The sequence below is a fragment of the Pagrus pagrus genome (genome assembly GCF_965226575.1).
Source record: "Pagrus pagrus genome assembly, chromosome: 10".
NCBI lineage: Eukaryota > Metazoa > Chordata > Actinopteri > Spariformes > Sparidae > Pagrus > Pagrus pagrus.
The window spans coordinates 1730048-1753682 of record NC_140194.1 but is presented as its reverse complement, the minus strand read 5'-3'; the positions used below and the strand labels follow the sequence as shown (position 1 = coordinate 1753682).

The 23635-nt window shown below is 44.3% G+C and overlaps 1 protein-coding gene across 3 annotated transcripts in view; it reads right to left on the bottom strand.

Moving 5' to 3' along the window:
- lsp1a (lymphocyte specific protein 1 a) overlaps window positions 1–17420 on the bottom strand; it is a 34600-nt gene extending 17180 nt beyond the window's left edge. Inside the window, exons 1-5 of one of the 3 annotated variants that reach the window (XM_084364446.1) lie at window positions 17270–17420; window positions 11859–11928; window positions 10664–10816; window positions 9382–9520; window positions 394–540 (exon numbers count right to left, since the gene is read on the bottom strand). In XM_084364446.1, coding sequence (XP_084220572.1) covers window positions 394–540; window positions 9382–9440 — 206 coding nt within the window. In that variant the 5' untranslated portion in view covers window positions 9441–9520; window positions 10664–10816; window positions 11859–11928; window positions 17270–17420. The remainder of the gene's footprint in view (window positions 1–393; window positions 541–9381; window positions 9521–10663; window positions 10817–11858; window positions 11929–17269) is intronic. The other 2 variants (XM_084364444.1, XM_084364445.1) reach the window with 2 other exon arrangements.
- Window positions 17421–23635: the final 6215 nt, after the last annotated feature.

The following is a 23635-nucleotide window of genomic DNA, read 5'->3' as shown; positions in this document are numbered from 1 at the left end:
GTCACACAGTTAGCAGCTTGTACAGGAAGTCGTCGGACATGAAGGAAGTGAATGAATAATGTTCTGCACTTAATAACTTCCTGGGTTCTCATGATGAAGTGAACCAGGAATTCAACCACTGTTTGATGTCAGGTTTGCATTTCGGGGCAAAGAATGAACATCTGACCTCAAACATGAGCTGAGAACGACCGCTGAGGTCGCAAAGATAAAAGTTAAGCATTTAAACTCACTGGAGCATTTAAACGATGCTTTGTTACATGACTTAAACGAGGCTGTTTTCTTTGGTAATTAAGAAAAATAATATTTAGGAGATTCGATCATTATTATGATTGTGTGTCCGGTGAACCAGTGTGTTGTCTTTGTTCTGATCGGTCTCAGTGTGTCTGTACTTACATGTTCTCTTCTGCCGGCGTCTCGTTCTCAGGGGAAAAGTCTCCGGGCAGCGAGCCGCCGTTCGACCAGCGTGAAGCCTCCCGAGCTCGTCGACGACGCTCCCGCTCCACCTCCTCGGCATCCTCGATGCTCCTCTGAGCCGTCAGCCTGGAGAGGGGGGAGAACACAGGACGGTCAGGAAAGTAACAGAGTATTTAAATACAACTCAAGTGAATCAGTACTTTACTCGAGTACTTTTATTCTTCTAGCAAAATATGATTTATATGTACGTATAAACTCCAAGACTTTAACTCCATCAGCAGTTCTTCCCAGCGTCCATAGTAACAGATGATCCTACTAAAGATCAAACTGGAGACCGAACAACCAATCAGAAGTGACCTACTACGAAGTATTGTTTATGTTGTTTATCGCAAAAATGCAATTTAATCGATTTTTGTCCTCATAATTATTTATTTTCTTTATGTGATATCTGACCTGCAGCTGATGATTCACATGATCAGATAACCAGCTGGTAAATGTCACGTCAAAATATTCAGTCTGCAAGAGAAAAGCAATAAATACTTTTCTGTCGATCAGCTATTTGATGGAAGGACTAATTGTTTCAGCACTGGTGGGAATCATTTCTCTACAAAATGTAGATAATGTGCTGGTAAAAAATGTTTTTTAAAGTCCCACTGACTTCAACACAAATCATGAAAAGCAGACATTTTCCAGCTCAATGACAAATCATGAGAGTAAACCCTCGTGTCTCTGGGGATGATTTTCATGGACAAACAAGAAAAGTTACAAAATCAATCACTTAAAAACTGACTTTCACACATAATGACTGATTTTCTCTCGTATTAAAACTCTTTCATTACAATAAAAGCTTTAATGAGAAACATCCGTCTCGTGTGACGGACGACAGACTCGTCCTCGTCTCTCGGGCCTCCTCAGATTCTCAGACAGAGAGTCAGAGATCCGGTCGGAGGAACATCTGTCGGGCCTCAGATGAGAAACGCCGGCGGCTGTTTATCTGCAGGATAAACACACGTGCTCTTCACCTCGTGTCTGCATGACATCACAACGTTTATTACAAACAATGTTAATCTGTATTTATCCAGAGACGACGCGCCGAAACATGACGACTCACACATGCGGGAATTGTCAGCGACGCCCTTCAGACGAACGCTTTACGTCACTTTAACACCATAAAGTATCAAAATACCCATTTCATATAATATATTATATTATAGTAGTTTATAAACTGCTGGGTGGTTTGTGAATTCACTCACAGGGTTAATAAATCTTAAACACACAGTGTGAAACTTCTGCTACGACTCGTCTCGTGTGTGACGAGGTTGTGAAGGAGCGTGGGATCATGGGAGTTGTAGTCTTCATTGTTAACAATCAACACTTCTGTACTGATGAAAATCTATCTGATGTGAATGTTCAGTTACATTCACTGACTCTCACTCGCTTGTGTTTCCCGACAGGCGACCAGATGAAATCCAGCGGTACCTGGAGGGAACGTGTGGATTTCTCTGGCGTACACATCAACAACACAGAAAAAGAAAACGTCATCCCAACAGCTCACGTCTGATCTATTAGCTCTGATGTGGGCGGTGATCCAGAGGTCTGGCACCAGGACACTGATGAGCTCCTAACTCAGCATCACTTCCTCCTCCTGCTTCCTGTGGGCAGGAAGAGGAAGTGAATGAAGGGACAGAGGTGCAGAGGCCGGAGAACAGCTGGATGTGGGTCAGAACCTCCCTGATAGGAGCCGGGTGGTGTGAAGGTAACACTCAGGGCAAACTGTGTTTGTTTTAGAGGCGCTGCAGGCAGCAGAGAGGCAGCAGTCACTGTGTCCGGACGCTTCACTCAGGGTCAGATAGGACTGCAGCTACAGCGACAGCTGAGTTGCTGCGTGTTTACTTTATAGGATAAAATTACAAAATATTATCAACAAAATGTACGAGAGTATCAAAAGTAAAAGGACTTATTATGCAGACGACCTCCTCTCATATGTTGCTCTGACTGGAACTAATGATCACTTTCTATCAGGCAATAAAATGCAAAACATGTGAAAAATGCTCATCACAGTTTCAAAGATCCCAAAGTGACGTCTTCTTTTATTCAACCAACAGTCATAAACTCAGAAGTCTCTTCATTTACTAAAGAAAAGCAGCAAATGTTACATTTTTGTTTGAAAAATGACCGAAAGTGTTGCAGCTCTATGTGTTATAATTCTGTTTTTATCACTAACAAATACATATAAGAGCATTTTAATGTTGCAGTTCTTGGATGTGGAGCCAGTTTTAGGTTCACTTCCTTCACTTCCAGCAGCTCAGTTGTGTATAGAAACTGTGCCGTCAGCAGTCTGAGCTGAACTCTTCCTCCTCTTCCTCCTCTTCCTCCTCGTTACGTCTCCTCTCTGTAATCAGCGCTGTGGGATTCTGTCATACTTGGCCGCGGCTCAAACTTCTGATTCAGACTAAATGATTAATCCTTCCTCAGAGTGATTGCAAAGTACCAGGATTACCGGCAGCTTCACTTCCTCCTCCTCATCCTGTGTTTTATCAAAAACCCAGATCTCCTCCTCTCGCTCGTGTCGTCTGATCGTCGCAGCGGGGTGGAAATCTTCCCCGAGAGCCGTCTGGACTGTATCGAGGTAACGATGCCTCTCCGCACAATCACAACAGCATGTGCACAACACTTTCTCTTCCTCAGCGGAGGTCGAGCAGCTTTTCTTTTGTCTCTTGTTGTCGTTACTCTGTAAAGTGACACCAGAAGCAAGACTGGGCACGCGGCAGCCGCCAACGTTTCCTCAGGTGGCGGCTGCCGCGGTGCCCTTGAGCCCTGGAGGTCAGTCACAATGACACACCTGAGCTGAGTCGACACGAGGGAGCAGTGAGACCAGAGAAGGAAAACAATAAGAGTGAATATAAAGACAAAGAAAAACAGTTGTTCCTCAGCCGAGAAGCTGCAGCCAGAGAATATTCTGACCAACACGATGATTCAATGAACAAAATTGTTGCAGATTAATCTGCTGGCAATCAACTAATTGATTAACGACCAGTTGTTTCAGTTTTAGTCAACTCTAAATGTGATTTGTGACTAAATAAAAACTACTTTCTAGCCGGCCCACACAGTTGATCTAAAAAGTTGACTGTAATTTAATAATAGTAATATAATTACAAGGTAGAGAAGACTATTGAATTTAAGTTGTACCAGCTAAAGTTTCCAGTCTTTGTGCTGAGACAGACGAGGACATACGGATTAAACTGATCGTCTTTTTACTGTTTCTTTAAGGAAAAGTTTGACGTGTTGTGCAGACGCAGCTGGTTGCTGGAAGGTTCGTGGCAACTTTAAATAAAAAAATAAACCTTCAGCAAGACAAGACAACAAAAGGAAACCTGACACAAGATGAAAGCAGCGTCACCTGCCAACAGAGCGTCTAAATCACGTATCGTTGGCGTCTATCTGCCTGCACTTGTCCCGGCTTCAGCTTTATTGTCCGGCAGCGATTCACCGGATCGACAGTGAAAAGAGGGATTCACCGTCAGGAGCAGAGAGGGTAGAGGTATTAAAGGCCTCAGCTGCTCTTGTGTAAGCACACATGCTGTCATCGGTGGGATGACTCGGATGAATGACACAATAATAACACGGTTTCCTTTCAGCCTGAAGGGCTGCCAGGCTCCGCGGGACAGACGAGGACGGTGGGAAGACGTTTGTGAGATGAAGTCACTGTTGTGTTGAAACAAGTCGGGGCGGCGGAGGGCACTGAATCACTCTGACACAACAACAAGACGACACACATCCAAGGAAAAAACAGCCACTGGAGTCACCAGACGAGTTCTGAGGAAGGAGCCGGGGGCTTCGGCTGCCTGGAAGTCAAACTGCTGTTTAAAGTGTTGCAGCTGCTATAAGTTCACTGTCAACGTCTTCAAGTCTCAAAATGGACAGGAGCTGTTTTTATGTAACTCACGGTGCAATGACGACCGTCTTATTTTTAACGATACAAGTTGGCGTCAGAAAACATGTTTTCACCATCTTAGAAGAGACGTGTCTCTTCACTGGCCTCACGACTCTCAACACATCTCCATCAGTGTTCGACCAGTTACTTCCAAAATGTAGTTTATTACACATTACAAGAATAACTGCAGCAGTTTGACGAGGCATTGTACGATGGAGGAGTGCAGCCTCAGATTAACCTGCTCTCTGTCCACTTTAAAACATTTTACTATCATTCAAAACTTTTTGATTATCATCATTTTTCTTAGTTTTTTGTTCAGCTGCGTTTAGAAAACAGCTGATCAGTCGACACTTACAGACTAAAGGAATATAAATGATCAAGACTGGATACAAATTATGACTTTATGAAAGCTTCAAATGCTACTTTTTAATCCATTAATACAAACAGTCGGGTAAATCTAACCTCCGTTTTTATTGAGAAAGTCCTCTCAATGATCAGACCTCAACAGCCGACAGCAGAACAACAGGGATTACGTTCCTACACTGCAGTAAAAGCTGACTGTTTGTATCCTGGACACAGGCAGGACCTCCATGTAGTCACACAGCAGTTGTCATGACCAGAAGTCCAACAAACCCCCTGAGACGTCGAGCAGACAGTAATCACCCTGTTATGTCTGAGTGTCTGTCCCCCACACGCAGAGCTTTAATGGGCTGCAGCTCAGTTTGCACACAGGCTTCAACAGGAGGAGACGTCAGAATGACCTGACGAACATGAATCTGCAGAAAAACGTCATGAGGGACTGCAATAAAGTTTAACTGGAGTCTGAGAGAACAGAAGAAAACACTTTACTGTGAAACTAAATAAACTAAAATCTAAAAACTGCAGCGAAGGCTTCGTTCTCTGAGATCCAAAGAAAACAAACGTCTGATTTTACCCGAAGCTTCATTTTTCCTCCAAAGAAGCAGAAAACAAGAGAGCGGAGGTGAAGAGGAGAGTTTTCCTCTGACCAGAGAGGCTGGGAAATAATTCTGGTTCAGGCCGGGCACAAAAACTTTGATTTCATTCCTACGTGAGTAACTAATACCTTTAAAGTCGCGCTATGCTTCTGCATATTCACGTGTTTCCTGCAAAGACGGTCAGGTAGGAAGGGACGACGAAGTGAGCAGAAGGCCGGCTAAACACGAGCGGGAAATAGCGCTACATCGGGTTTAGCTCCTGGCAACCCGGGCCCAGTAGGACCGCTAATGTTAGCCTAGTGACAAACTGTTTAACAGCAGCTAAACCACATCGATACTGGACTCCCTGTCGTCAAACTCTCTGCAGATGATCTCTGAGTTTCTGTTTGGACTCGACACCGGCAGTGTTCACCAGGAGCTCGGTACAGTTAGCGGTTACTTTAGCAACAAATAAATGATGTTATTGATTGAAATTTGGTTGAAAATTTGTTGGTACAATCTTAAAATACGTAAGCATGCGTGAGTTTCTGATTCTGACTGATTTTGATAGAAAAATGTGACCGTGGACGTGATCTGAAAGACACTTTTAGTTTCAGCTCGACTTTAAATCTCTTAATTTGTTCCTACACATTAGAAGTTGGTGCCTTTGAATTATTAAACCATGTGGATGAGGGGATTTGTTCCCTCCAGCTCTGGAGGAATGAAGATAATACGACATCCACAGTTTTCTCAAACGCTTTGCAGCAACAAATCAGTTGTGCTGAAAAGATTTTATTCCTTTTTTAAAAACTGTCCATCGTGAGTCGGACGATGTTAAAGGAGTTCAGTTATTATCAGAGCAGTTTGTATCCGAGAGGAGTTTCTGCTGTCAGTGTTCGACGTGACGTCGTCTCACTGAAGTGGAGATAAAAACCATCATCTGCTCTCACAGATATGACTCCTGGAAACAGGAAGCCTCACTCTGTTTACTTTCCCTCTGCCCGTTTAATCCTGACAACCTGTGGAGGGAGGGAGAGTTCAGCGCCCCATCACTCACCAGCTCCACCCTCCCTCCCCCCGAAAACATTCCTCAGTCTCTTATCTGCCCGTATCGTAAATACCGAGGACACCCGCCGATATGTGGGGGGGATTCAGGGGTCAGAGGTCGCAGCAGGCAGCTTGTTTTGAAGCAGGTATGCCTCCTGGATGACATCACATCGCAGAGAGAGCAGATCAGAAACAGCCCGGCTGCCTCGACCCGCCGCGATGTGCGGCACACGATCTGATAACGACCCGGTCTGAGCTCCAGTCAGCGGGTCTTTCTCATGACGTCGTGTTCAGTTTGTGTAACAGCAGATAAGCGTGATGATTCACAGACGGTCTGAGAGCTGAATATGGAAATACAGCAGTTTGAAATACAAAACAAACTGATGATGACCTGGTGATGTTCAGTATCAACCAGTCACAGACAGCCAGAGGTCAGGTGGTCAGGACGGAGGTTTAAACAGAAAACTGACCAATCAACAGACGGGTGGTGTCACAACCCATAAAAGCTACAAGGGCGTGAAAATCAAACGTCCCTCATGTGGAGTTTGAACGCTTCCACTTATCTTTCATTTTAGTTTGTACAAGACGAGAATAACTGCAGTGATGTCATCATGACATGCACAGTTTTTAATGTTTTTGTTGTTGTTGGCATCATGTGACTCCATCATGTGACTCCATCATTCGTTCTTGGGCAAGTCGAGTCTTTAGTTAAAGGAACAGTTCACCCAGAAATCTTAGTTCAGTCATCATCTCCTCCTGATGATATAAAGTCAGGTGAAGTCTCGTAGTCCACAGAACATTTCTGGAGCGTCACAGTGAAACAGAGTTGCAGCGTTCTGCTGAACACCTGGAGCAGCTGGAGACAGGTGAGCAGATAACAACTGAATTTTCATTTTTGGGGAAATCTGTTCCTTTAAGGCCAGTCAAGTCACTCAGGCTCACTTATTTAATAATCTATATCCTCCCCGTCACTTTAAACTGTGAAATACATCCAGACTAAAAAAACATCATTCAAGTCTTCAAGTCTCAAGTCAGATGAATCACAGGTCTTTAACCTTCATGTGCACGTCGGGTCTCAAGTCGTTTTCTTTTCTCTGTCGAGTCAAAATCTTTCATGTTTGGTGTGTAGTAATCTGAAGCTGTGAGATGAATGTGTACAAATACCTCAAAGTTGTACTTGAGTGAACGTACTTTGTTGCTTTCCACCACTGCTCTTACGTAAACCACAGAGACTGTCAGTGCTGCCAGGTGCCTTCATTTGTCTCGTATAAAAACTGATTATTTATCAGAAACAGGCTTGAAAAATTTGACAAAACATCAACAATGACTTGATATTATTTAGCAGAAAGCCGTCAGATAAAAGGTGAAGAAACGCCAATAAATACACAGATGTTGTTCTCATGAAGACTGAACTTCAGACTTCAGACTGGCTCCAGGCTGCTGCAGCTGCTGAACAATATATCTCAACAAATAGACCTGCTGTGGACGCTGGATGTCAAACAGTTTCAGCGGCCCGGCCCGGCCCGCCCCGGCCCGACGTCGCGCTGCTTCAGGAGTGATGTCACCGCTGCTGTCAGCCAGACCGATGCCATCTGCTGAGCGGACTGAATCACAGCGAGACGCCGCCTCCTCCAGCTGTTATCTGCTTCATAAACATCCAGGCCGACCGCTGGTCTCGCTGTGACTCAGAGGTTTACGCCGCGCTCGCTGATTATAACACCTCCACACTGACTGAGACGCCCGACCAGCTCACAGGGCCACAGCTCAGAGGCTTTACGTTACAGATCCATGTATCAGCTTAGAGAGAACGGAAAGTCACCAGAACTTTGCCTTCGAACGAAGTTATTCTTCGATGTTTAGACTCAAAAACCACACATATGCATCCATTAGATGTAAAGTTACAGGCGGCTGTAGGTTAGCTTTTTTTATATTGATTAATCTGACATGATGTGTTAATTTGTGAGCTGGTTGTGAATTTGCAGCGTGTCCTCAGCAGAAAAACAGCTGCACAGGTCGTCTTTACAAGCAGCTTATCACAACCATGTTTGTCTTTAGCCGGCGACCTCTGGTGGAGCAAAGGAGGATGTCAGGTGACGAAGCGAGCCTATAGGTCGAAAATTCAAGCAGCTCATTACGACCCGTATTTACGTGCGTTTAAGGTGGCGACCTCCAGTGGCTGCAGTGATTACTACAGCTGCAGAGGAGGAAGTCAGGAGGAGATTTATAAAGAGCGAGTGCACATAAGAACAGGACGTTCAGTCAGGAGGGGAGAAACCACGTACATGATGTAAGACACAAACAAACAAAGTCAGCAAGTCAGTCCGACTCACCTCGATGTGTCACACAAGTTATGAAAGAGTGTCGACATGTGACGTCTCTGAGTCGAGTCACAGCGAGAGTTAACGTGATCGTCTGATCCGACACGATGACCAAAGGACAAAAACTGAAACCGCCGAGGAGTCCAACTGGAACCTGACACAGGATGAAAACCAGAAGAAAAAGGACGCGCCGCCACCCGAAAGCACCCAGATAACAAAAGACTGACTCAGGTGACCTTTCACCTCTGACACAGGTCAGCGACACCACTTCCCCTCTCTGTGAAGCCCCGAGGCGTCCAGCTCGCCTCAAACCTCCCAGTGAGTGCGAACATTTACATTTCCTGCCTTCGTTCAGCTCATTCTGCTCCAATCAAACATGTTTTAACTGTGTTAAAGGGAAAATAATAAAGATTAATGCGCCTAACTGATTTTTAATACTGTTCCTTTGTTATGATTAATTCATGTGAGCAGAGCTAAGTCGATCCAAAACCCCCAAAATCCCCCAAAACCCTGCGTGACCCAAAACACTGTAATCCCACTGTTCCCATTCAGACAGAGGTTCACACAAAAACACACGCAGCCTCCGAATATGAACACAGGTTAATACGTGTGTTCAGAGCCGGTTTGTGATCAGTGTGTGTGTGTGTGTGTGTTGTTTAAATATTAACCTGAGCTGCTTCTTTCTGTGTGTGTACAACACAAACAAACAGAAACCAGAACATCGACCACATACCTCATCAGGTTCTGTAAACCCTGTTTGCTGGAGTTTCTCCTCAGCAGAGCGTTGGACATGTTGGTCTCTTTTCTTCTTCTTCTTCTGCTACTTCTAACTCTTCTTCTTCTCCTTCTCCTTCTTCTTCTCCTCGTCTCCTCTGGTAGAAACAAAACAGGTCACTCGAGCCTCTGAGGATAAAACTTTCTCCTCTTCTTCTTCTTCTTCTTTTCAGTTTCCACCTCAACACTGACGGCAGCTCTGAGTCCTGCAGCCGCACCGAAGCCCAGAGCTCACAGCTATGTGTGTGTGAGAGTGTGTGTTGTACAGTTAAAGCCTCCTCACACACACACACACACACACACACACACACACAATCACTCACTGGTTTTTAGTTGTATGTCACACACACACACACACACACACACACACACACACACACAGTCTTCTCCCCTGCAAGGCTTGTTGGGAATGTCAGCGCAGCTCGGGGTGCCTCCCTCCTCTCTGTGTCGGAGGCTGGGTTTTTAGTCATTACACTCACCCCCCCCGAACACACACACACACACACACACACACACACACACACACACACACACACACACACACACACACACACACACACACACACACACACACACACCTCACCCCCTCCTTCTGTCCTACATGTGGTTTTCATTGAACAGCTCAGAGCAGCGGGGCCCAACATCTCTCTCTCTTTTTTTTTTCTCTATCTTTCCTCGCTGCCTCTCTGGTGTGCCGGGTCATGTGGTCTCCCCTGAGGGGGAATGAAAGACGATACTAATCCCCCCCGACCCCCCCATGAAGTGAAAGGAGGCTGTTTGTTATCTTTGTGGAGAAAATTGAGTCCTAAAGTATCAAAATCACAAAATAAAAATACTCTGATACGAGTTAAAGTCCTGCATTCAACGTAAAAGTGAAGAAACATCAGCAATAAAACATATTTAAGTATCTGGTAGTGATCACACCTGCAGTGCCACCGGGGCAGATACTGTACTTTTTACTCCATTACATTTATTTGATAACTTTAGTTACTAGTTACTTCGCAGACTGCTCTAAGCTGCATCAGAGCCAAAGAAGCACATTTTTTAATTTTTGTTTTACTTTATCGGCAATTGGATTAAAAAAAACAAAACAAAGATGATCAGAAAAATGCTAAATATCAGATTGGATAATCAGCTGGGTGAGTAATCAGTCAACTAACAGTGTATTCATACATGTATAATGTAGTTTTACTTCTCCTGTTGATACTAAAGTTCAGTTAATATCAGATACCTATACTCACCTGTAGTATCAGCTCCTGTTCAGACCTGGTCTCAACATGTGTCCTGAGTGATCCGATCACCGGCGGACAGCTGTAAGTCCGTCCAGTCACACCGGGCATTAAATGCGTCTTGAGTAACCTCTTGTGATCGGATCTCACTTCCCCGCTCTGCATCTAAAGAAAATAAAGTTTTTTACACAAAGAAATAAATATCTTCATGTACGATGTTTGCAGAATCAACAAGTACTGTAGGTCCAAATCACTAAGTTTCTCTGAGAGATACTGTGAGATACCAGGTTTGTTGGTACAGTGTATCTCTTTTTATGCTTTTACGTCTTTTTGAAGCAGTTTGTTGCTGACTGTGATCTCATCCTGTAGCATCATCCTGCAGACACAGATTCAATTTATTATACACTCATTGCAACTGAAGAGAAACTCACACTGTGCAGCCAAATGTTGCTCAAACCTGCAGAGCTTTATTTTAACATTTTAGTGACGACACTAAAGTTTCCAAAAACACCGAACATGTCTGAATTATGTGATTAAAAACTTCTGGATTTTAATATTTTCATTTGATGGTTCAGTTCAGACATAAAAAAACATGAAGCTTGTATAATTTTGTCTTTCAATCACAGAAATTAACTCTCTAAATCCGGACTTCAGCAGTTGTTTCTGACTCTGGAACAATAAATAAAGTTGTTTACTGTCGCCCTCCACACACGTGACATCCAGCTCGTGAGTACGTCGCTTGCCGAGCGCTCGCCTCCGCCCTTCACACTTCGACAAACAAACTCTACGTCTTTGTCTCCGCTCGCCCCCTCCCTCCCAACGACCCTCACGCTCACATATTCAACACACCGCCGTTGCCACGGTAACCCACTCATCACCATTCATCCCCCTGGAGTGTCGGTAAGTCTTGCTCGGTGGCACGTCGGACAAAAGGGCATTCTGGGAAGTGAATTCACAGCTTGGACGTCCTCCCCCTCCCTCCCTCCCTCCCTCGTGCTCGGGCTCATAAAACAGAGCTGCGGTTTCCAGCGAACACAGGCTGACCTGAACACAACACCGACACTCAGACGCTCTAAAACAAACAGAGCAATAAAAACTTCACACTCGGAAAAAATACACTCACTGGTTTCTATCACATCAACGCACATATTCACAATAACTGTCCCGCTTCTAACAGCAGGATGTCGAGATGACGGGAACAAGTCACCTGCCATCAGGTGACAACCGAAGCTGCAAACTGGATTTCAGGATTGTGGAAAACAAACTTCGTCTGTGAGCTGTGGGAACATCATGTAACACAATAATACAAATGTACAGAAGTATTAGTCACAAAATGTAACTAAAGGATCGAAAGTGAAAGGACACTGAGTCTGCAAACAAATGATCGGTATGTTACGTTGTTAATGTTACATTATGGCTGCATCAGTGTTCTACTGTTGTACTTTATAATTATATTATATCACACACCCACCTAATGTTCATATTATATTGCGTATTACCTAATTTTTGCCCAGTGGTTCCCATTCTAGGGGTCAGGAGATGATTCATGTCAGACGAAAGAGGAAAATCTGAAAAAGTTCTGATGCACAAATTTGTCTGATCAACATTTCTGCTAACGTATCACATTATGTTCACGACATGTGCACGAGCTGACCGTCAGCGACAGAGACAGACAGTGTTCAACGTCTGTAAACGTGAAAGCAGAGGATGCTCATGATGAGACGCTGGAACAATGTGAAGCTGCGTTTGTGGCGACAGAACCAACAAACATGATCTTTCCCTAAACCTGAGCGGACCATGAGCACAACGTTGTCACGACGTAAAACTGAACAAATGTAAAGTTGCAACATACGTCCGGACATTAAAACATCAGCTGAAAGTATCAGACTGTGATGGCACACGTCGATCGAACTGGTCGGCTCAGGCTGGACCAGCAGAGCTCACTGGGAGAGGAGGAGGTGAACGTGAGCCGGTGTGTGGCCTTCAAAGTGTTTCAACATGTCGCGGTGGATTTCCACTTCAGTTTCAATCAAGCAGCGTGTTTCTCTGCCTGCATGTTAGTGTTGGACTGCAGAGTGATGGAGTTTTGTGGCCACGGCTGCAGATTAACTCTGAAGAAACATGTTAGTCCGTGTTTAATCTTCCTCCACTTCTTGGCTGAGAGGAAGCAGCTCGCAGGAGCTTGAATGTGTTTCACTTCCCAGCAGGATGTTCTGGCTGAATCCAATGACTTACAGCTCTGTGGACATCCAGCCACGACTCAGACATTTATTCTCCAACAGTTTCCTGCATTGAAGTTAAACGTTCAGATATTCAGCTGTTGAACGCAGCATCGACGTCCTCCAGTGCTCCAGTTAATGATATCTGAGATCGATGTGATGATGATTCCTGTGGGGATGTGAAGGCATCACCAAAACAAGACAGTAGTCACTATCACACACCTCTGTGATCGCTCCTTATCTCATGGGGAAGCAGACATAAACAAAATGGAGACAAGCGCGGTGCAACAACTTGATGTCGCAGTGAAGAAAATAGACGAAAGGTTAAACGAGTCTGGATGTGAGGGGAGATGCAGTCAGCGAGGGGTTTCTATCCTTCAGCGAGACCTGGACGTCAGATTTTAAGTTTCTGTCAACAGTCGTGTGCTAGCTACCGTTAGCCTCAAGGGCTACAATGTTTATTGTTGCTTGGCGGCACCGGCAGCTCTCATTGGTCGTAGTCTGGCACGTAAAAATCATCCAGATTTTAAATCCTAAATATCAAACATGAGTCTGTGAGCCGTCCAGGAGGCTTCGGACCGGACCGGATCATCTGTGCTGAGCATGTTTTGAACAGGAACTTTACCTACTGATGATTTTATTCTCAAAATGTCTGATCACATCCTGTTGTACAGATGGAACGGGACACAGCTGAACTAAACGATCAAATCAACAAATAAAAACCTTAATAGAGTTTTTAATAAGGAAAATAAAAGTTGCTGCCTCGGATTCAACAGCCCTCCCACGTTACAGACGTTTAGGAAATTATCTCCTCCACCTTCTCTGCTGGAGAACAAACACCTCCATCCATCAGCAGACAAACAAACACTCTGCGTCTGTTGGTTCACTTTCAGCTCCTGTGTTTGGTTTTATCTGCTGATGCCAGGCGTGGATTGAAAACCATTCTCCAGCCACCATCAGTCCACCGCTGTTAAAGGTTTAAGTGTCTCTAATGTCCTTCAGGATCAGAAGCTGTTTTCTCAGCTGTGTTTACACTCACAGCTTCTTCACCCAGAAAGCTTTCTAGATGTTGCAGCCTGCGTTACACAGATATACACACTTTTAATTTGTTCCTTACAACGTTTCTTTTTGTGTTTTTGGTTTCATTAAAGGTGTCAGTCTGTAGAGGATTGCTCTTAATACCACATATAACTTTAACAAGTAGAAACATCCGGACCGACACACTGGTGTTATATCTCTGTAGTCCTGACGCAGGACTTTGACCCAGCAGGGCTCGTTCCAGGTGACGGAAGAATTTTAAAATGGTCAATGTTGCTTAAACTGAAGGTTTGCAGCCCAGTGATGCACCTGGCTTTTATTTCAGGCTAACAAGACGAGGCTGCCGTCTGAATCAATGTGAAGAGAGCCAGAGCTTCACTTTTAATAATCTCCAGGACATAAAAACCTCATGTGTAGACTCGCCAGTCAAATTCAATCAAAGACGCTTAAAAGTTTGGTGTGTTTGCTCAGAAATAGGACAGATTAAACTTATACTGCGCATAAACAAGGTTTCACGACACCGACTTCTTCTACGACTCGGTACAGAGTGATGTCGTCAGCTCAGCCAGTGCCGCTTCAGCTGGCACTGTGACCGTCTCAGACCGAGCTCAGAGTGCAAATCGATCCAATAATTTGCGTATTTAATTTCATCTGCGTGCATGGAAGGTGATGGTCTTCCTTGTTAGAACGTTTGGGCGTCTTTATGAGTTTTCTGCTAGAAAAAGTTGTGGATTCGTAGATCTTTAGGTGATAAAGTATAAAAGTCCTCAATAGTACAGCGACTGATGTAAGGCGCCGCCCCGGGGGGAAACTGAACCTAACCAGGTAGTTTTGGTGCCTTTATTTAAGTGTAACCGGGCGTTTGAATGAGAACGTGTTGTTATAAACGGGACATGTTGGACGATCTAACAAGTTTGAAGCCCAGTGAACTCAACAATCACAAATGTATTTCTAAAATATTACAGAATATGACAGAGTGGACGGCCACATGAATAATAATGACGTCCAGGTTGTTAAGATTTGTACTTTTTCTTCAGGCTCATAATCCACGAGGCTCAGCTTCTCCTGAATTTTTTCAGGTTTTAAAAACAAAAACCCAAATCTGTTTTGCTTATTTGGCTGAAACAGGATTAAAGCTTCACGTCCTCTGGAACAAAAGAGCAGCTCATTCCTGCTGATCTCCTCCCTCAGTCGGGGCGGAGGAGAGGTCAGAGCGAGGAGTGGTGTTGATCCATTAGAGGGCTCAGTGAGCGTTGACCTCCAACCCAGAATGTGTTCCTGCCTCCCCTCCTGCTCGATGCCAGAGCTGCTCTCATCACCTCCCACTCACAGAGGCTCCTCTCAGGGCTCCGCGGCGTCTCTGCAGCCAGAGATCTGCTCGCCTGACACCGAGAGCCAAACAACACCGAGCTCCCACCGACGGATGAATTTACAAGCTGGAATCCAGTCACAAGTTCTTCAGGACAGGAGTTAACCCGTCTGCAGGAGTGAGATTTGAATGATTTGACCCATTTGTCAGGTTACAGGTTCGATCCACTCGTACAAACATTTGTCACAGTCATCAATATTATCATATTCAGATCATTAAGAACGTCACCAGCTGTAATTTGCCTGGTTGAACTTTTTTTTGGCAGTTGTTGCATCTTCTTTTTCCTTCAGGAGCAGCAGCCCGACACCTTCCTGCGGTCTCGTTGGCCTCGGCTGCAGAACTTGTTGCACCATCGCTTGTTTATGATCAAATGTGCCCAGAGACGTTTGCTTCGCCTTCGACATTTCAGACTCGTATTAACTGCAATCGTGCCAAATCCTGAGGCTGCTGTTGGAGCGTGCACATTTTGAATCTCTTGCCACGTTGAGGGTTCATGTCCATATATATCTCCTCAGGGAGAAATTGCTGGCAGTGCGCTGCAGAGCGCCGACATGAGGCACCAACCGGAGGCATAATCAAACTTCTGCACAATATAAGTTCGTATCTAAGCGGTTTTGGCAACATTGTCACAGAAGTCACACAGTATTTGGTAATTTAAAATGCTGGTCATTCATTTATTTAATCATTTTGAGCATTAGGGTTAGCGTAACTGTCATCTGTGTGATGTTCCCAGGCTGCTGATGGTTACAGAGACAAAAAGTGTTGGTTTTCACACCAAGCACTGACTTACGTTTGCATGGAAATGTATAAAAACTTATTTTATGGGTTCTTATTATTGTATGCGCATCCGGATGGGAATGTAGCTGATAGTCGCTTGATTACGGAGCTTTGGGGTCTCTGTTGAGCCTCATTTACCAAAAAACATAAATGACCAAGTCTGATCGTGAAGTGAACTTTATTAATGTTTCTGCAAATGAAAATGCTCAGATCCTCCGTGTCACAACATCAGGACTAAAAGACGGCGTGTTGACCAACAGAAGCACAAAATGCTTTTCTGTGCACAACTGTGAATGCAGCGAGGTGAAGACGGTTGATGGTGCTGCCGCTGCAGAAAACGTTACCCTCGCTTTCTCTTTTAGGTTTTTCCGAACCAACTACCACTGTGTGTTATTCGGTCGCTAACACCTGCTGCCTGGTGACATCATGCACGCTGAGAAAGACAAGGACCAACATGTAGTCTGTCACGTCTCGCTGACGAGTTACGGCAATAATTTATGATCCTACAGTCGCCTAAACTGACTTCTGTCTGAAACTTCTGACTGCATATATCTTTAGTGGGAATCAAACCCCCGACCCTGGCAGAGGAAATGCCTAGCTCCAATGAATGCGTTGCAGCAGATCAACACATTAAGCAGCCACAGGGCCTCATTGTGCAGCTGTGAATATCAGCAGGGCGATTGAGTTTCAGGTTCATCAGATGATTAAAGCTGACATGTGGAAAGACGATCCGATGGGAAAGATCTGACGGAGCGAGTGTCTGCTGCCGGTGCAGCCCGGCTGTGTACTGTCAACAGGAACACAATGATATAAAGTCGTACTTAATGCTGCCGACGCCCCTTCAGGGCTTTTCCTCCAGAACACGATCACTTAGCTGTTTCTGTTTGTGGTGGTAAATAAAGACGGGTTTCCATGCCAGCACAGATCTGCTGACACCCGGCTCATAATGAAACCTCTCACAAACATCTACCATCTAAAATCTACTGTCAACTGTTTCTGCAGCTCGCAGGCTGCAGCTGAAACCCTCTGTGCTCAGGAGATATTAATATCTGAGCTGCAAAAGTGCTTTTTAAAAATGTCATATCGTTAACATAATGTAGAAACTCCTTTAATTAAAAACATTATTATGATTGTGAATTAATAATTTCACTATGTTTTGTTTGTGTGTGTGTCAGAGTTCAGACAGTTGGTTCAAGCTGAAAGTGATTCACTAACCTTGAGAAACTGCAGAAGAAGAAACCTCCTCCTCTTCTTCACGAGTCTCTGAACATCATAATGAACCAGACGTCGACAGGAAGCTGAGTTAACGGTCACAGCCTCACTTTGTGTTCACTGTACAGTTCACTACATGAGCCAATGTGACGACAGGTAAAACCTTTCAGATCAACCTTGTTTAAAGTCTTCAGTGCAGGTTTGTCCACCTGTGTGAGCAGCGCTATTGCACACAGGTGTGCTCTGCTGACAGGGAATCACACCTGGCTCGTCACTGAACTGGAGAAATAACTGTTGAAATCCTCTGATTATGAGTTTGTATTGATGCTAAATGCTCAGTGACATTTTGCCACCATCTGTACTTTTGTTCATTCTGTCTATGTTGTGTATTTGCTGCCATTTCATTGCTCATAAAACATTTTATTCCTCCTTCTCCTCCGAAGCCATTTGTAATCGCAGCAGAGTCTCCCTCCTTCATACTGATGATGGTACACTGTTCTACGTTCAGCTTCTCACGCTGGGCTGTTTTCAGGCCGGACAGTGCTCTCACTGCAGCCGCTGACTCTCCTCGACTGATGCAGACGACTTGTGACATTTCTACGATTCATATGTTCCTTGTTTGCCTCCAATTTTTTTAAGATTTGGCCGGAGCGTGCTGCCGACTGTGGGAGCAGAACATTGACTGGCTGCGCTCATCGAAAACTAGCCAGTAACGTAACGCGCCACTGTCAGCTCTTTTTCACTTCTGGCCGCCTGCACAGGTCAGAAAGCTCTCTGTCTGACCGGGAATTACACTGGTTGCATGGACGTGGCTCCGCCACGGTTTTGCTTCCTCGTCCATCAACCCCCACCGGCTGCATTTTGGGTGCAGCACAGCCGGACAGCTGGAGTTGCGAGACCGAGGAGTTCCTGCGATAATTACAGAATCACACGCGTGCCGCAGCGGACCAGAGACAGACCGAACACGGATCTAGTGGGATTTAGGAGTGAGAATCTCCTGTCCAAATTGCAAACCTGCCACTGTGGCTTGTGGGTTGATCAAATTCACTTCATAAATTTACTCTGCCAGTGGCAGATGCTAATTTCTTTGCTCTTCCATGTGTTAAAAACTGTTAGCGGTTGCTAACAAGTGTGTAAATGAGACTACAGAGGTTGTCGGGGACATTAAACGTCCTCACAGCGAACACGGAGACTCATCTACTCACTAGTCCGTCTTTACAGGCCCACTTTAGTTACACACTATTCTTGAGAAATTGTGTCATTAAAATGTGTTGGATACACCAACACAACGAACTGAACGCTTATGTATCATTGATGATCATGTTTCAGGCTAACGTGGGAATATAAACCTTGTGGACTGAAGCTGTTTGTGTTTATTCTCTGTTCAGTTGTTGAGTCCAGGTTTTTTTATGAGCTTCAGTCGGGATGGTTTTAATGGCAGCGTAGTTATTTTACAGCTCCCACCAGCAGCTTTACAGCTTGTAGGAGACGTGTTGAGTTCACTGACGGAGTAATGCAGCGCTGATCCCACGTTCAGGTGCAGGAATTCAGCCTCATTAAAGGAGCAGAGCGACGATGCGTTCCTGCAGAGTGAGCTCAACCAGGAAGACACGAAAAAATGCAATATATGCACCGTGTGATTGATGGACAAACAAAACCTCCCAACAAAAACATGAAAATACTGCACACATGAAACCATCCGTCCATCCGTCCATACAGTTTCTTCTCATCCGGGTTGGGTCGTGGAGGCAGCAGGCTTAGAAGGGCGCTCCAGACATCTTTCTCCACAGCAACACTTTCCAGCTCCTCCTGGGGGATCCCGAGGCGTTCCCAGTCCGGATGAGATATATCATCCATATATAATCCCTCCAGCAGGTCCTGGGTCTGGTCCCAGTTGGTTGTACCCGGTAAACCTCCAAGGGGAGCTGCCCAGGAGGCATCTCAACCAGATACGTGAGATCTACCCAGATTCACCTCTTACTTCCCACTTTAATATATTTATAGAGTCAAACATTCATTTTGAAAAACAAGATTCTGCTTCTCCTTTTTGATTTCTGTCGGGTCAACACGGTCAGACAGAAGATATCTAAATAACACAAAGTGAATCTGCACATCGAGTCCCACATCTGAAACCCAACAAAGACAAGAGAAAAATCCCTAAACCACGGTACCAGATGTTACAGATGTTTACTCACAGCTCCAGTTTCCATAAATAGCTGCAGGTTGTCATCTAGCAGCACCACAATTACTTAAATTACACACACCTCCACGTCTCTGTGAGCCTCACACAGTCCAACCACAGTGAAGCTGCTCGTTGTGGTCTGCAGAGGCTCAGCAGGTATTTTGTTGGATAAGAGTCATTAGTGGTTCAAGATCTGAATTATTTTACACGTAACTGGATCAGAGTTTAACAATTGAAAAGATGACAGATTCAGGGCGTTGTGATGCAGGTCTGGATCCAAATGTATTGAATAAATGAAGATTGTGTAAAAACTCTCTGACTTCTGTCTCATGAAAACAAAGACAACAACATCTACTGACGTGACTGAAGTCCTTTTTTTGAAGCGTAAATTAAATCTCTTAAACTTAAACGTCTCCACCACTGAGCGTCTTACTGCACAGTTACTATACAGGTTTTCTATAAACTGATCAACGTACAAGTTGTAAAGTCAGAGTGAGAACAGTGTGTAACTGAAGTGGGCCTGTATAGACGGACTAGTGAGGAGACGAGTCTCCGTGTTCGCTGTGAGGACGTTTAATGTCCCGACAACCTCTGTAGTCTCATTCAGACACTTGTTAGCAACCGCTAACCGTTTTTAACACATGAAGAGCTTTATAATTAAACTGTGGACATTTAATGAATAAAACGTGTAAATATCTTCAGCCTGTGGTAACAACAGACCTTATTTCACACATTTAACTGAAAACTCATTAAAAACTCTCAGATTTTGAGACGAGAGAACAGGAAGTGCAAACATACGAACTGATTTCTGGATTTTATGACAACAGAGGCCATTTTATAAGATGAGCCGTCAGTCGCGATTCATTATTGCGTCTCAGTCACTTAAAGACGCTCCTGCATGTCACAGCTTCCTGTAGCTGGTCTGAAAGTCTGAACCTTCATAAAAACTGTTTTGGTTCATGGCTCAGTTTGATCCCAACAGAGACCACCTCCTCTGGTCGGACCAAGGTCCGGCTGTTTGGTCCGGGGGAAGTTTCACACCTGTAACTTTGTTTTGGATCAAACTGACAGAACGAGGTCGGTGTGAAAGCAAAAAAAAGTGGGCCTGTACAACCTGTAACCTCCATTATTTCAGACTTGAGCTTATATATAATATAATATTCCATATTAGATAAACTGTACACACTGACACTGAACATTAGGGGGGTGTCAACAGGGGCCCAGCAGCTCATGTAGCCCCAGGACCCTCTAACAGGTCCATCCGGCCCTGCTGTTCAGTCTCTATGTGTTGTATCTGCAGCTGCTCCTCTCTGGAAGCTGCTCCTGTCTGCAGGAACCAGATGGATGGCAGGTTGGACTGCAGGACACGTGGTGGAAGGATGAATTCAAAAGGAAATCAATCATCATCCATCCAGAGACGACGACACGTGCAGAGAGTGTGTGTGATTCAGGAAAACAAAGAAACCGCTGCCTCTCCACCTGCGAGCTGCTGAAAGTGAAACCATGTGGGACAAACGGGGAAGTTAATGAGCTTTTGAGCAGGCACTAAATGTAACGGCACTCCTTGAACTTTTACAATGACCTCCGGCAGGCTGGACGTAATAACCCTAAATGACTTTACAGCCTGGGTCAGTTATTAGGATGTGCTGGTCGGGTTACAGCTGTGACGGAGGGGACGGACCGCACGGTGACATTCATGTGACTCAGCAGAGTGAGGAGATGGAAAATAACCTGAGTGATTTTCATTACTGCAGAGAAGAAAGAGAGAAAGAGCTCAGTGTGAAGTGGCTGACTCGAGGAAAAGGCCTCAGAGGAACCTTCAGACAGCGAAAACTAAAATACAACAAGACAGTTCATACTAACAAGAAGCCTGCACATAAATATGTTTGAGTATTTCATTAAAATCTGCCTCAAAGTACATGACAGGGTCTCTCTTCAATTCAAGTGTAGCTTCTAAGAATAAGTGAGAAGGTCATTATCTACTCGTCCTCATGCTGACGGGAAGTCAGGTGAAGTTTAGGACTTTTTAAAGCAAAACAACCATATAAAGACATTAAATGGCTCCGTACAGCCTGAGATCCCAAACTGATCTGACAGTATTTCATTTAAACCCTTTTTAAAGCTGAAATCTTCGTTGTAGCTGCTCAACAAACAGTGAACACCACGTCTGAAGTGAGCGTACGAGCTCGACCGTCCATCGATAACGTCTTTTCAAATTAATTTGGGGTCTGTGTGGAGCCATGTTAGGTTTCTGTTTTGGGATGTTTTTTTTTTTTTTTTACATTTTAAAACAAGTCCCGAGCTACTTCAGTTGTTTAGGGGGAAGCTGTGAGAAAACAAAAGTGAGCTTTAAAGGGGCAGTGTGTAGTTTTTGAAATTCAAACTCTGAATTTTGATATTTACAATATTAATGAGGTAATAATACAAACTGAATAAACCAGCTGTTCTCAGAGGAAAATAAGTTCCCAGAACACTGTTTGAAGCTAGAAAGGTGGCAGGGTCCGCCACATATAAACAAAGTAAAACAGTATAAATTGTCGGTCAGTTTGTTTATTCAGACATGAAAACAAAGAGTTTGTTTATTTAGTTTGTTTGTTTCTCTTCTGATTAACATTTCTTCCCCAAAACTGCAGAATGAAACTACAGACTGCTCCTTTAATGAAGCAAATCAATGAGTGTAAAACATAACACACCGGGGAGACGCAAGGAGTTCAGGACTGGTGGACCGGTGGACAGGTGGACAGGTGAGACGAGCAGGAAACACTGGAGCAAAACAGACAAACCAACGAAGAGCGAGAAGAAAAACACAATTATTTAAATACAAACTGAACTAACGAGGGGAGGAGGAGGAGGAGGAGGAGGTGCAGGTGGAGGAGGAGGAGGAGGAGAGACGCTGGAGACAGGCAGGGATCAGGAGGATGATGTGAGACAGGTGTGGTGGGGAGGAGCTCAGGAGGGAAACAACACTGGGAACACAGGTGAGCAGGAAGTGGACGGTGGCAAGAAACAAGAGGATTTATAACTACAAAATAAAACAGGAAGTAACTAAACCGATGACCAAAATCATGACAAACTCTTTTTAAACTCCAAAAAAACAGGTCACGATAAACAACCCACCTCTGGTCTATAATCTGTTTTATATTGTCTATTTTAGAGGTTCAAACAGTTAATTATTGTATTTATTTACACTATCCAGCCTGAGCTGGACTCAGTCCTGCAGTCTGCATCCTGATACTTCAACCTGTTGTGAAAAACAGAACAAACACGCCCCCTACTGGCCGTGAACCTTCATCCACAGCAGCAGGACGACCTCTAACAGCTGATCCCTGGTCAGTCTGAGAGAGTCACTATACTCTGACGACCAGCACTAAGAACCATCCAGCAGCAGCTTTACTCCCAAAATATAACCAGTGTCGGTTTTCAGAGCAGCCTGCAGGTCGACCTCTGACCTCCGTGAGGCCCGGGGTCGGTGTCGGCCTGCAGCGCCTCGTCTGTTTTCTCTGCTCTTCTGCTGAAGATGTCGACCAAACAGAAAAGAGAGAAGTTGTTTTTTTCCCCTCGGTCAGCTGTAGTTTGAGTTTTACTGTGAACATCTGCAATCAGCTGGTTTCACGAACCTTTACGACCCGCTGGGTTTCAGTCCGGCTCCTCGGAGCTGCTCAGGTTTGTTTGTTTCACGGCTAATTAAAAACCAACTGTTTCCACCTGACTGTAAATTAAATTAGTGCATAATGAGGCTGCAAGAATGGAAACCAGCAGGACTGAGAGTCACACGTTCATGTTCGGAGGTTTCCTGTGATGTCAACAATCGTGTAAATTAAAAATTTTTAGTTTAGTTTAGTTTTAAGCACAAACCTAAATTATTGATCATGAAATGTTTTTTATTCTAACTTTTAAAACAATCTCTGCACAAAGTCCATCGAGTTCTGTTGTATCATACATGTCGTCATCTGACGTCTTTATCAATCAAACTTTATTTATAAAGCACCGACAAACATAAAATGAAGTTAAAATAACTAAAGATAAAGAATAAAAGGTAAAAACAAGCAATAAAAAAATGATAACAATAAAATGTAAATAAAAATCTATATAAAATAGAGATAAAAGGATTTAGGGTTATGATAAACGTTAAAACCATAAAACTAGAAGACACTTCATAAAAGAACTGAATCATGGTTTTTAGTATT